The following is a 13,751-nucleotide window of genomic DNA, read 5'->3' on the forward strand; positions in this document are numbered from 1 at the left end:
CTGATGTTACCCTAACCCCGACGCTGATGTTACCCTAACCCCGACGCTGATGTTACCCTAACCCCAACGCTGATGTTACCCTAACGCTGATGTTACCCTGACCCCAACGCTGATGTTACCCTAACCCCAACGCTGATGTTACCCTAACGCTGATGTTACCCTAACCCCAACGCTGATGTTACCCTAACGCTGATGTTACCCTAACCCCGACGCTGATGTTACCCTAACTCTGACCCTAACATCTGTTTTGTGGATCCCCAGGAAGACTTGCCTGTGCGAGGTCATCAGCTAATAGGGATAATAGAGATGATTATTAAGACAAAAAAACAAGTATAATATCTGGCAAATTTCAGGTTTGATGTTGACTGAGTGTCTCTGACTCCCAGGTGACGAGGTGCTGCTGCAGCAGACACTGTTTGATGCCGTAGTGACAGCCCCCTTAGAAGCCTACTGGCAGGCCGTCATGCTCAATGCATCTGGGTAAGACTACAAAATTATATGTTTTTCACTCCTTTCCTTTTATGTTAGCTAGTGTATGTATGTGTGTTGTGTGTTTTGTGCGCGCATATGTGTGTGGATGTGTATTGAGTGCATTAAATACCAATCTGTGTATTTGTGTGTGTTCAGGATGGAGATGGGTGTGGAGACAGCCTTTCTGGGAACTCGCTCTGGCCTTATCCGGCTCACCAGATACACTGGCATAGAGACCAGGGTCGCCAAGTGAGTCACACTACCCCAGAGTTATCCCATTACAGACTACATTAGCCCTGCAGAGTTAACACATTACAGACTACATTAGCTCTACAGAGTTAGCCCATTACAGACTGCATTAGCCCTACAGAGTTAGCCCATTACAGACTACATTAGCCCTACAGAGTTAGCCCATTACAGACTACATTAGCCCTACAGAGTTAGCCCATTACAGACTACATTAGCCCTACAGAGTTAGCCCATTACAGACTACATTAGCCCTACAGATTTAGCCCCTATTACAGCCTACATTAGCCGTACACAGTTAGCCCATATTACAGTCTACATTAGCCCTACAGAGTTAGCCCTTATTACAGCCTCCATTAGCCCTACAGAGTTAGCCTACATTAGTCCTACAGAGTTAGCCCATATTACAGCCTACATTAGTCCTACAGAGTTAGCCCATATTACAGCCTACATTAGTCCTACAGAGTTAGCCCATATTACAGCCTACATTAGTCCTACAGAGTTAGCCCATATTACAGTCTACATTAGCCCTACAGAGTTAGCCCATATTACAGCCTACATTAGTCCTACAGAGTTAGCCCATATTACAGTCTACATTAGCCCTACAGAGTTAGCCCATATTACAGCCTGTGTCCTTTGAGCAGGAAAGTATTCACTAGGAACCAAATGAAAGAAACAGGCAGTCAGTACCTGAACTTGTCCAATATGAAACACTTGTTTTTCCTTTGCAAAACGTTTTGCTACAGTGTGCGCTAATGAATAGGTCTCAGGAGTTTGCTCTAAACTCTCTCTTAATAACTACTTCCTGCTCTACAGAAAGTTCTTGACTCCAGCTGATAAGGACAACCTGTTTACCGTGGACCATTTCCCCCTGTGGTACCGCCTGGCCATGGAGAACCCCCCTGGAAGCTTCGTCTACTACATCCCTGTGGAGGACAAAGACAACAGAGACAAAACAGGTACCATCCCTATCATCCAGGGTTGAGGTCCATCCCTATCATCCAGGGTTGAGGTCCATCCCTAGCCAACTGACATTTACTCCTGAGGTTCTGACTTGTTGCACCCTCGACAACTACTGTGATTATTATTATTTGACCATGCTGGTCATTTATGAACATTTGAACATCTTGGCCATGTTCTGTTATAATCTCCACCCGGCACAGCCAGAAGAGGACTGGCCACCCCTCATAGCCTGGTTCCTCTCTAGGTTTCTTCCTAGGTTTTGGCCTTTCTAGGGAGTTTTTCATAACCACTGTGCTTCTACACCTGCATTGCTTGCTGTTTGGGGTTTTAGGCTGGGTTTCTGTACAGCACTTTGAGATATCAGCTGATGTAAGAAGGGCTATATAAATAAATTTGATTTGATTAGCCTAGTCCCAGATCGGTTTGAGCTGTCTTGGCAATGCTTGCTGTGACAATGGCAGTAGGAGTTGGCAAGACAACACAAACAGACCTAGCATCAGTCTAGTGAATTACGTCTTCTACCAAGTCAATTTAGGAATTTAATGGAGAAATTTACAGCTCCAGCTGGCTGAAATTGACCCCAACTCTGCTAATATTTGATTATTACTATTGACATGACATTATAACAGAACAGCGGTGAGTTTCCCCAAAACATAATGATAATCTTTAGCACTAAGATATTCTGAAGTCTACTGGTAACTTCGGCAACGGACCAACGATGCTCTTATTGCTAAAGACAATCATTATGTTTTGGGGGAAATCAACCCAGACCTACAGAAGCTCAAAGGTTGTGTTAGACTGATTGATGATTGGTTGATTGTCTTGTGACAGGGGCGTCAAAGTATGTCATAGCCGCCACAGCTGTGACTGTGTCATCGGGAGGCAAGATGGCCATGGCTGGAGGTAAGCTTCTGACTTTTACGTTCTCTGAAATGTCGGGCTGCTTAACACCAATCCTGGAGGCGTTAATGCATCTTGTGGCTTCTACGTGTATTGAAGTGTCCATTACTGTAGTAGTATTCTCTGTGGTGCTACTGCTAAATGTTTGACACACTTTTGGCTTGTGGAGAGGGAAGCGCTCCATGTGTCTTGTGAAGGTCCCTAGAAGAGGAGGGTTACTGTTAAGTGTATGTGATGGTTTTCACATCATCATGAGCTTTATCCTCATGGCCTTTTCTCATATCCTGTCACAAAAATGTAGGGGATGCTTACATCAGCTGGAATAAATTGTGATGGGCAAGGTTAGATAAATAAATGCTTTATTGTCATCAGCATGATTAACAGAATATCACATTATCGTTATTTCTTGAGCAAAACTTAAGAGCAAATGTGTAATGTTAACACAGAGACAGAAATAACGATTAAAGGACTAATGAGATACTGATATATGTACATGTTTTTAGGTCAGTGCTGATCTCTTCGACAGTTCAAAATGGTTAAATGGAAATGGTTGCCAACTAGATTCAGTTCGCAATGAATATGGCTGCTAGCCATGGATACTGACTCTCTTCAGCTGCTGTTATCATAACATCCTCTAGAGGTCAGTAGTTTGCTGTTGTATTGTATGGCTTTGAAAGCAGGCTTACTCTGTACAGATATGAACATTTATTTGACTTGGAATATTCATTTAGTAGAGAGAGGATTGAGTCACTGCACCTGAGCACAGGTCTGATACACAAGACTGCATCTGTCTAACACTGATTCCACAGAACATTGTGTACTATATTCTTGTACATTCATGTGTACTATAACTATTTGAGCGACAACCACTACTGGGATTGTTAACCTGGGCTTTTGTAGCAAAACGTTAGGAGCAGTTACATTACATTAGACAGGGACTTGATCTATTGGCATTTTTTGCTTGAAACACAAAGAACTTTGATGGAAGGTCGGATCAAGGAATAAGCGTACAATTATAATGGATTTCAAAGACGATTTCTAGGAAAGTCTTTGAACCAAGGTGCAGAGGTACCAGAACGTCCACCACACAGTTGGAGAGCTGACTAAAGTACCAATCACGTAGCATCCACACGTCTTGAAGCAATGCAGCGTTCCAGTTTTCCATTTGACGATCAACTGTACGATCATGTCGGTATGCCTCGAACACCAGCAAAGTGCAGCAGAGATACGCTTTCTCAGCTCTATACATTCCCTAGTCTAGAATGCCCTGGAGCACTGAGTAGTAAGACACACAGTTAGGGAATGCAGCCCCCCCTGAATCCTTGCAACAGGAATGTCAGCCAGTCAGAGAAACAAAGGTCAAAAGCCTGTTATTCTGTATGTGTGGACTATGGGACTGGACTCTGGTTCTGGCTCAGCTGGGGATGTTGGGGAGGAAGGAAAGACGCCGTCCTCGACGTCTGTCTCCCCCCCTCCCTCCCCAGCCATCAATGGCTGCCATGTGTTCTTCAGCTCCCTCTGGTACTTGGCCATAAGAGAGGCGTAGATACAGCCGTAGGTGGCCGCCACCACCATCATCACACACACCACACCACACACACACGCCGCCACGATCTGAGTCCCCCAGGCCCTGCGCACGCTAATGGGCCGGTAGCGCTGGCGTACACAGTCTTCTTGGTTGGCCTGGGGCCCGTTCATGAGCCCGTTGATCCGCCCCCCACGGGGCCCATCGTAGCCAGGGACCCTGGCCTGGTTCTCCAACTGCAGGCAGTAGTTGAACATCTCTATGGGGATGCTGCGGATGTCCCGCCCCCTCAGCTCCTTGGGTAGGTTGCATTTCACAGCATCCACCTGCCCGTCTGAAACACACATAGGGATCTAGTGGATCACTAGCAAGATCAATAGATAATCAAGCTCATTTACAGATCAATAACAGACATGACACAGTATCAGACTAGTACATGACATGGAACAAAGGCCAAACTGACTTGACTGTACATGAAACACTGTAAGCTTGAAGCAATACACAACATAATACTGACGTCTGTACAGCAGCCACTCCATCCAGTGCTTGAAGTCCCTCAGGTTGCAGTCACACTCCCAAGGGTTGCCTGCCAGTTGGAGGCTCAGCAGGCTGCCCAGGGGCTGGAAGGTGGCTCTGTCCAGGCTCCGCAGCTTGTTCCCAGTCAGAGACAGCCAGGCCAGGCCCTGGAGCCCGTCCAGCAGCCCATTGGGAAAAACTACCAGGCCGTTCAGGGACAAGTCCAGCCCTTTCAGTATCCAAAGACCCTGGAACAGCTCTCGGCTTAACCCCCAGTGACTACCGTTACACTGGGTAACCTCCGTCTGGTTACTGGGGTCTGTAGGGGTAAGTAGGGGGCAGTCACCCAGGTAGTTCCCTGAGAGGTTGAGCCATTGCAGGCCGCTGAGGCCGGAGAATGACCCTGGTTGCAGGCTGGAGAGGTGGTTGTCAGAGAGGTCCAGGAGCTCCAGAGCGCTGAGGTTGGACAGGTCCCCGTCGCCCAGGGAGGAGAGGTTGTTGTGGGGCAGGAGGAGGGTGCGGGTGTCCTGGGGCAGCAGAGGCAGGACGGTGGTTAGGGAGAGCAGAGCCAGGCCTGTACAGTCTGTGCCGTTGCTGTTGCAGATGCACACAGTGGGACAACCGCTAGCTGCCTCTAGCAGACCCAGCAGTACTAGCAGCAGACTGGGCAGGGCTGCAAAGACTGGGGAGAGAGAAGAAGAGGGCTTTAGGAAGAGGACTTTGATAAATCTAAGCAATCTAAAACAAATATATTGTACGTACAGGAAGTTCTGGAGTAGATTAGATTAGAAGTTTAATAGTCACATGTACAGGGTTGCAGGCATAATTACAGGGTACAGTAAAGAAAATCATAAGCTCCGAGCTCCAACAATGCAGGTCAAAGTGAAATAAAACAATACATGTAATAATAAAGATTATAAATACATTTAAATAAAATATATACATGTTAACACTTTAATAATGGTAAATGTTCATTGGGGTAGGGGCAGGGTAAATGTCTGTTGGGGGGAGGGGCAGAAGGGGGACAAGGGGAGCAGGTTGCTGCCTAGTGGTGTCTATTCAGCAGCCTGATGGTCTAGGCGTAGAAGCTGTCGGCCAGTCTTCCAGTATTTGCCATGATGCTCCTGTACTACCTGCGTATTCGTGATGGAAGCCGGAAGAACAGGCCATGGCTCGGGTGATGAGTAACTCAACACTGTTGTCCGTCAATCAGCCCACTGTGGCAGTCACTCACCCAGGCTCTCCAGGTGGGTACTCCTAGGCAGGTCGAGGGGCTGCATGTCTGCTGCCACCCTAGACTGGCACTGGCATCGGGCTGTCTCAGTAGGTGCCCTCCTTGTGCCACCCACTAGCTAGAGGGAGAGAGAGAGAGAGAGAGAGAGAGATGGTAGTACATGGTGTTGATCTGTAGGAGAGAGATTGTTGGCCGTTTTGACTCTCATCTTATATAATACTGACTATGTCAATATGTGTACAGATTAGTAAAGACAATATAATCTGTTCCATCTGATTTGGAAAAGCATCATTATATACTTCCCCCTCTTCCCCCCTCTTCCCTCTCGGACTGTTCAAGAGTTTGTTTCCCTTTTCATCCCTTTCAATTCCCTGGTATTTCGAGGGGGGGGGGGGGGGGGTTCAGTCAAAAAGGAGCTTGATGCATGTGCTCTGTGCTTAGCCAAAAGTAAATGCAAGTACTCTACAGAGGTTTTTTAAATTGATTTAAATTTAAAGGCAATGTTCCTGCGTTAGCAGAGAATGAATTCACCGTAAACGCTGCATATAATCCTCAATTAGCTTTACATTTATTTTGCGCAATCTGTAACGCTTCAGCGATACAGACTGAACAGAGCACCAAGTCAAAGTTAACTTTCTACTGAACAGCCACTCAACTGTAGAAGTCTTACAGATGACCCTCATCTTTCACATGCAGACAATCACAGAGGATAAAGTCATAGTTTCTTTTCCCAGGCTGAGATCTTGTGGCCTTTGGTCTCTGTGTTGATTTGAAGTGGAGAAGGAGAGGGATAGAGAAAGGGATAGAGAGGTGAGAGGAGAGAGAGGAGAGACAGACGGAGAGAGGAGAGACAGACGGAGAGAGACAGACAGACGGAGAGAGACAGAGACAGAGACACACAGCGAGAGAGAGGAGAGACAGACACAGAGAGAGAGAGAGAGAGAGAGGAGAGACAGAGAGAGAGAGAGAGAGAGAGAGAGAGACAGAGAGAGACAGAGAGAGAGAGAGAGAGAGAGAGAGAGAGAGAGAGAGAGAGAGAGAGAGAGAGAGAGAGAGAGAGAGAGAGAGAGAGAGAGAGAGAGAGAGAGAGAGAGAGAGAGAGAGAGAGAGAGAGAGAGAGAGAGAGAGAGAGAGAGAGAGAGAGAGAGAGAGAGAGAGAGAGAGAGAGAGAGAGAGAGAGAGAGAGAGAGAGAGAGAGAGAGAGAGAGAGAGAGAGAGAGAGAGAGAGGTCCTTCATTTACTGATTTGAAAGAAATGATGTAGCTCCATCATGCGTGCCTCTGCTGCCACTTAGAGGAGCCAGTTAAGAGGAGCCTTAAGGTCTTTATTTTGTCATCGGTCCACAGAGATCCTGAATTGCTCTCCTCCGCTCAACATTCCTCTCCCATTCGCTTAGTCTGTACTCACATACGTACGCACAGTCTATACAGTTGCAGGATCTTAATTTGACCAGTTTCTCACAGCAGGAAAATAATCTTGCAGCAACAGGAAATGTGAATTATTGTGTGGATTATAATTCCTGGACATTTTTATAGGGGTTGATAGATTTATCTGTTTGGGTAAATCAAGTTGACATCTTTAAGTGGAAATTGCAAATTTAAGGAGACTTTTTAAATCTCCTATACATGTATGTTGTTTCCTGCAACAACATTGTGATCAAATTAAAATCCTATACCTGTATATGTCTAAATCTACACTTGTGTTATTTAACATTCTGTATTCATCTGTAGGTAGAGTTAGGGGGCATTGGGGGCACTAGCGGGATTATTTGATCGTGTGAAGCGCAATGCCTGAGATGTACGCTTGTGGCGGTTGGTGATGTTTAAGATGAGGGAGGACGATTTTTTATATTTTTTTTATGAGCATGGCTTTATTTCTATTACAGCATGTTGGATGACTGTCGTTCATATTCCGTTCACCCAGCTCAATGTATTAGGTCGATAGGTTTAGGCTACTACATACCCATGAGGTTGCTACAACCTATGAATGAAAGTTTACAACATAGTCGAGAGAAAGATGTGAGTAATCAAGGTGACAGACAGTGACACATTCAATACTGCCTTGCACAATCTTGCCTGATCTAGGGTGTAATCATTAGTCCAACAGTTGCAAATGAGAGTTTCTATTGGACAAATTCAGGTATGTTTATCTCTGTTTCGTTCTGTTTGCTTCCGTTTAACTTTTTATGGCTGCAGGGGCAGTATTGAGTAGCTCTGTTTAAGGTGCCCATTTCAAACGGCCTCGTACTCAATTCTTGCTCGTACAATATGCATATTATTGTTATTATTGGATAGAAAACACTCTCTAGTTTCTATAGCCGTTTGAATTATGTCTCTGAGTGGAACAGAACTCATTCTACAGCACTTTTCCTGATATGGTGTGAGATTTCAGACATCTTGGCCCCTGCTCCCAGGTCAGTTCATAAGTCCCTGTGAAGGCTATGATGCTACAAACACTGCCTACGCCTTCCTCTAGATGTCAGTAAGAGGTGACAATTTGAATGGAGTCGATTGCGCAATCAGGGCCTGTATAAAACGACAAAGACCGGATGTACCGTTCTTTTCCTGCTGCGCCTGACGCACGATGTACGTTGGACCTGCTCTCTTTCCAAGCTTGGGTTTAGCCAGTAATATTTCGCCGGTCATGTTTTTACTCGTTATAGGTGTTAAAGACATCATAAGGTAGTTAATTTAAACCGTTTTATAGCAATTTATATCCGTTTAGTGCGATTTTGAGGCAGTTCTATGTGACGCCCATCCAAGAGCTGGGCACGTTTCGGGGTCCCGGTCGAACGTTAGTGGGCATTTCGACGGACAGAGGACATCTTTCGACCAAAAGAAGATTAGACCCAAGAAAGGATACATTGCCCAAGATTCTGATGGAAGATCACCTCATAGTAAGAAATATTTAAGATGATAAATCGTTGTTCTGTCGAAAAATTTTAAACGCATATTCCGCCATTTTGTTTGGTATAGCTTCGCTTGGCGAACCCTGTATTGCACAGTAAGGATAATTTTAGAAATGTAATTCAGCGATTGCATTAAGAACTAATTTGTCTTTCGATAGCTGTCCAACTTATATTTTTTTAGTCAAGTTTATGAATAGTTATCCATGAGACAAGATCACTGTGAAAGATGGCGTCCGACATTTTCAGGCTAGTTTTGCTAGTATTGTCATTGTATAACCACGGTTGTTTGTGGCTAAATATGCACATTTTCGAACAAACTCTATATGTATGTTGTAATATGATGTTACAGGAGTGTCATCGGAAGAATTCTGAGAAGGTTAGTGAAAAAATTAATATATTTTGGCGATGATTACGTTATCGCTCTCTTTGGCTTGAATCGATGCTCTGGTAACGTTTGCACATGTGGTATGCTAATATAACGATTTATTGTGTTTTCGCTGTAAAACACTTAGAACATCTGAAATATTGTCTGAATTCACAAGATCTGTGTCTGTCCATTGCTGTGAGCTGTGTATTTTTAAGAAATGTTTTATGATTAGTAATTAGGTAATACACGTTGCTCTGTATTTATTCTAGTCGAGTTGTGATGGTGGGTGCAATTGTAAACTATGATTTATACCTGAAATATGCACATTTTTCTAACAAAACCTATCCTATACAATAAATATGTTATCAGACTGTCATCTGATGAGGTTTTTTCTTGGTTAGTGGCTATCAATATCTTTATTTGGCCGAATTGGTGATAGCTACTGGTGGAGAGAAAAAATGGTGGACAAAGAAAAATGGTGTCTTTTGCTAACGTGGTTAGCTAATAGATTTACATATTTTGTCTTCCCTGTAAAACATTTTAAAAATCTGAAATGGTGGCTTTATTCACAAGATCTGTATCTTTCATTTGGTGTCTTGGACTTGTGATTTAATGATATTTAGATGCTACTATTTAATTGTGACGCTATGCTAGCGATGCTAATCAGTGTGGGGGGGGTGGGGGATGTTGTCATAGGTGTACCGACCTCGGGCTTGCAGCCATAAGATTAAGAAACTTTTTTCAACAGAATTGGCAGAATGAATACACTCCTGATTACACGCAAACACAGTTCACCTTCATAGCAGCCACATGCAAACAGCATGATTATTTTGCTCATTGTATAATTCCTTCTTGCATCTATGTGATCTCCTCCTCTCATATTTTCCCTTGGCTTGTGGACTTCTGTGCACAATACATCAGCTGTCTGTGACCAAACCTTCATATCATAACCGCTAACTGCTACACAAAGCCTACATCGTTGTCACCATATTAGCTAACGTCATAGTCAGCAAAGCTACTAGAACTAATGTGTTAGCAAACCTACTACAATCATGCAGTACAGTGTATAGTCAGCAAGCAGTTTAGCAGTTACACCGGGAGGCCCCTGTGGCAATAAATCAATAAAACCAAAAGCTTACCTTGACTTGGAAGAGTTTTAGCATCCCTCTCTGTTTGAGCTGGGTGTTTGAGTGGGGTAAACTAGCGATCTGCATTCGCTAGCTAAGTGAAAGTGAATGTTTTTTTTAAAATACAACAAAATCTCTCCATTTTTTTCAAAACTGTTCAACTATTGTTTGAGTCAACTACTCACTACAATAGTTTTAGTTTTAGATTTATGAAGTGTGCTTGGTTCTGAATCTCGAAATGAAGTTTGCTTGCTTCTGTTTCTCAATGTGAAATGTGCTTGGTTCTGATTCTCAATTTGATGTGTGCTTGGTTCTGATTCTCAATATGATGTGTGCTTGGTTCTGATTCTCAATTCTCAATATGAAGTGTGCTTGGTTCTGATTCTCAATATGAAGTGTGCTTGGTTCTGATTCTCAATATGAAGTGTGCTTGGTTCTGATTCTCAATATGAAGTGTGCTTGGTTCTGTTTCTCAATTCTCAATATGAAGTGTGCTTGCTTCTGTTTCTCGATATGAAGTGTGCTTGGTTCTGATTCTCAATTCTCGATATGAAGTGTGTTTGGTTCTGATTCTCAATTCTCAATATGAAGTGTGCTTGGTTCTGATTCTCAATTCTCAATATGAAGTGTGCTTGGTTCTGATTCTCAATTCTCGATATGAAGTGTGCTTGGTTCTGATTCTCAATTCTCAATATGAAGTGTGCTTGGTTCTGATTCTCAATTCTCGATATGAAGTGTGCTTGGTTCTGATTCTCAATTCTCAATATGAAGTGTGCTTGCTTCTGTTTCTTAATTCTCGATATGAAGTGTGCTTGCTTCTGTTTCTCAGTTTTAGGTGCGCTTGGTTATATTAGTGTATAGTGGAGGGTGTTTTTCTGTGTGAGCTGTGAGGTGTGCTGTGCTTGTCCTGTTTAATCAGGGGCATGATGAGTACATCTGATCTGGAGTCAGTTGATCCACAATGTTCTGTCACTGTCTGGTCTGGAGCCAGTGCAGCAGCAGCTTAATTAACCAGCCTTAAGAGGATGAGGTAATCCTCATTCCTCAATTAGTGCTGGGGTCCCGAGAAGATTACCCTGACCTGTCTGTCAGAGGTCCAGCACCAAGGAAGTTACAGAAGACATAGATGAAGTGGGGATATCTGATATAAGGCCTTTTCAGAGCGTTCATTTAATTTCCACGGCTACAAAGGAATTTGTGGAAATGTAACATCTTGACACCAAGTGAAATGTCAGTATGAATATGCAAGCACGCAATATTTTAACCTAAACTGAGAGTATTACATTTAGGTCAGACTCTTGCGTAGTAGGGAACACAAACACATACACAATACATACACACACACACACACACACACATACACACACACACACACACACACACACACATACACACATACACACACTGCCCTAATCCAAGGACATGTATAGAAGAGGGAACACTCAGATTTAGGGGAGGTACCTAATTTTCTATGGATATGGCTTTGAACAGAAGCCTCTGGCCACACTCCTGCCATTTACGTATCACACATACACACTCACACACACACACTCACACAAACACAAACATTCACACACAAACTCACTCACACACACACGCACACACAAACTCGCACACACACACACACACTCACACACACACACACACACACACTCTCTCTCTCTCCCTCCCACATCAGAGCACTTCTCATTCTGTCCCTCAGTCAGCCTCTACTTCTCCTTGTCTCTGCCCTACTTTTTTAGGTCCAGTACAGTAGTCAAATCGAAGTGATTGAAGCACTTGGGAGTCCATTCCAGGGGGGCTGCCTCATTGAATTACACTTCTAGCTGATGAGAGAAGCTTTGGGGGAGGGGGATGACAATAAAAAGCTAGCATACATAATTTAGTACAGCCTTGCCACAAAAGGAAGATAGATAGACGCGTAAGTGTTGGGACAAATATGGTAGTCTATACAGACACAATTAAGTGTTTTGGCACCCTTACATGTTTCACTATTTCTTCTAAAATAAGTTGAAATTGAAACCTTTGGGGTGTACACATATGTATTTGTTTGATTTACAGGATAAAAAAATAAATACATCTGAACTGAAATTTAGATATTTCACTTGAAAGGGAAAAAATGGCCTGGACTAAATTATACAAAATTAAAATTAATTTGGTTGGAGGCAGGTGATTCTCGTGTATGTCTAATTTACCTCACCTGTGGTAAGTTGCAGGTGCCTACAGGGTACAAATAGCCATTCAACCAGTTCTGAAAAGAGAAAAGGGAACATTTTGCTCCATTACACTCCAATGTAAAATGCAATGGTGCCATTTAACTGCATCTGCATATGCAACAGCTCCAACTGGCGGTGCAGTGTATGAAAGTATCCCATATTATACCAAGTGTTTAATTACAAACGATGGCGTTGTGAGCTGCATTGACAGCTTGGTACCATCAAGTGCACCATCACACAGATCACATTGGATTAGGCCTCCCTCCGCCTCCCACTTTATTGATGGTAAATGTGCAGTTATTCCTGCCCCAGATTAGGACACAGGTCTCAATCCTCCCCGGCAGCAGGGTTTAGACTGCAGGACAGATGCTAGTTATGATTCCAGATGGCTGTTTGTGTGGCGGTGGAACACATAGAACACATTGTGCCTTGCAAAAGTATTCATCCACCTTGGTGTTTTTCCTATATTGTTGAATTACAACCTCTAATTTAAATTGATTTTTATTTGGATTTCATGTAATGAACATACACAAAATAGTCCAAATTGGTGAAGTGAAATTAAAAAAAGAACTTGTTTCAAAAAACTATTTTAAAAAATTTAAAAAACGTGGTGTGTACATTTATTCACCCCCCTTTGCTATGAAGCCCCTAAATATGATCTGGTGCAACCAATTACCTTCAGAAGTCACATAATTAGTCCACCTGTGTGCAATCTAAGTGTCACATGATCTCAGTATATATACACCTGTTCTGAAAGGCCCCAGAGTCTGCAACACCACTAAACAAGGGGCACCACCAAGCAAGCGGCACCATGAAGACCAAGGAGCTCTCCAAACAGGTCAGGGACAAAGTTGTGGAGAAGTACAGATCAGGGTTGGGTTATAAAAAAATATCTGAAACTTTGAACATCGCACGGAGCACCATTAAATCCATTATAAAAAAAATGGAAAGAATATGGCATAACGACAAACCTGCCAAGAGGGGGCCACCCACCAAAACTCACAGACCAGGCAAGGAGGGCATTAATCAGAGGCAACAAAGAGACCAAAGATAACTTTTAAGGAGCTGCAAACCTCCACAGCGGAGATTGGAGTATCTGTCCATAGGACCACTTTAAGCCGTACACTCCACAGAGCTGGGCTTTATGGAAGAGTGGCCAGAAAAAAGCCATTGCTTTAAGAAGAAAATAAGCAAACACGTTTGGTGTTCGCGAAAAGGCATGTGGGAGACTCCCTTAACATATGGAAGAAGGTACTCTGGTCAGATGAGACTAAAATT

General features: G+C 43.5%; 2 protein-coding genes across 2 annotated transcripts in view; one reads left to right on the forward strand and one right to left on the reverse strand.

The window, feature by feature from the left end:
- The window catches only part of LOC120051824 (voltage-dependent calcium channel subunit alpha-2/delta-4-like), a 71,706-nt gene that overhangs the window by 33,095 nt on the left and 24,860 nt on the right, over positions 1–13,751 (forward strand). The window contains exons 21-24 of the mRNA XM_038998707.1: positions 387–480; positions 628–720; positions 1,534–1,697; positions 2,533–2,583. Of these exons, the coding sequence (XP_038854635.1) occupies positions 387–480; positions 628–720; positions 1,534–1,697; positions 2,533–2,583 (402 nt within the window). The remainder of the gene's footprint in view (positions 1–386; positions 481–627; positions 721–1,533; positions 1,698–2,532; positions 2,584–13,751) is intronic.
- LOC120053074 (leucine-rich repeat and transmembrane domain-containing protein 2-like) lies at positions 3,940–5,901 on the reverse strand. Its single transcript, XM_039000326.1, has 4 exons — positions 5,856–5,901; positions 5,013–5,303; positions 4,623–4,940; positions 3,940–4,439 (listed from the first exon to the last, which is right to left on the reverse strand). Exons 1-4 carry the CDS (start codon positions 5,899–5,901, stop codon positions 3,940–3,942), a joined length of 1,155 nt encoding a protein of 384 aa, XP_038856254.1.

This window comes from Salvelinus namaycush, chromosome 8 (genome assembly GCF_016432855.1).
Source record: "Salvelinus namaycush isolate Seneca chromosome 8, SaNama_1.0, whole genome shotgun sequence".
In the NCBI taxonomy this organism is placed as follows: domain Eukaryota; kingdom Metazoa; phylum Chordata; class Actinopteri; order Salmoniformes; family Salmonidae; genus Salvelinus; species Salvelinus namaycush.

Excerpts from the sequence above, each read along its gene's own strand:
- LOC120053074 (XM_039000326.1), bottom strand. The coding sequence starts at position 5,901 with ATGCAGCCCCTCGACCTGCCTAGGAGTACCCACCTGGAGAGCCTGG. Across the intron at positions 5,304-5,855 it reads TACCCACCTGGAGAGCCTGG|TCTTTGCAGCCCTGCCCAGT; the intron begins GTGAGTGACTGC and ends CTCTCTCCCCAG. Across the intron at positions 4,440-4,622 it reads GGAGTGGCTGCTGTACAGAC|ACGGGCAGGTGGATGCTGTG; the intron begins GTCAGTATTATG and ends TGTGTGTTTCAG.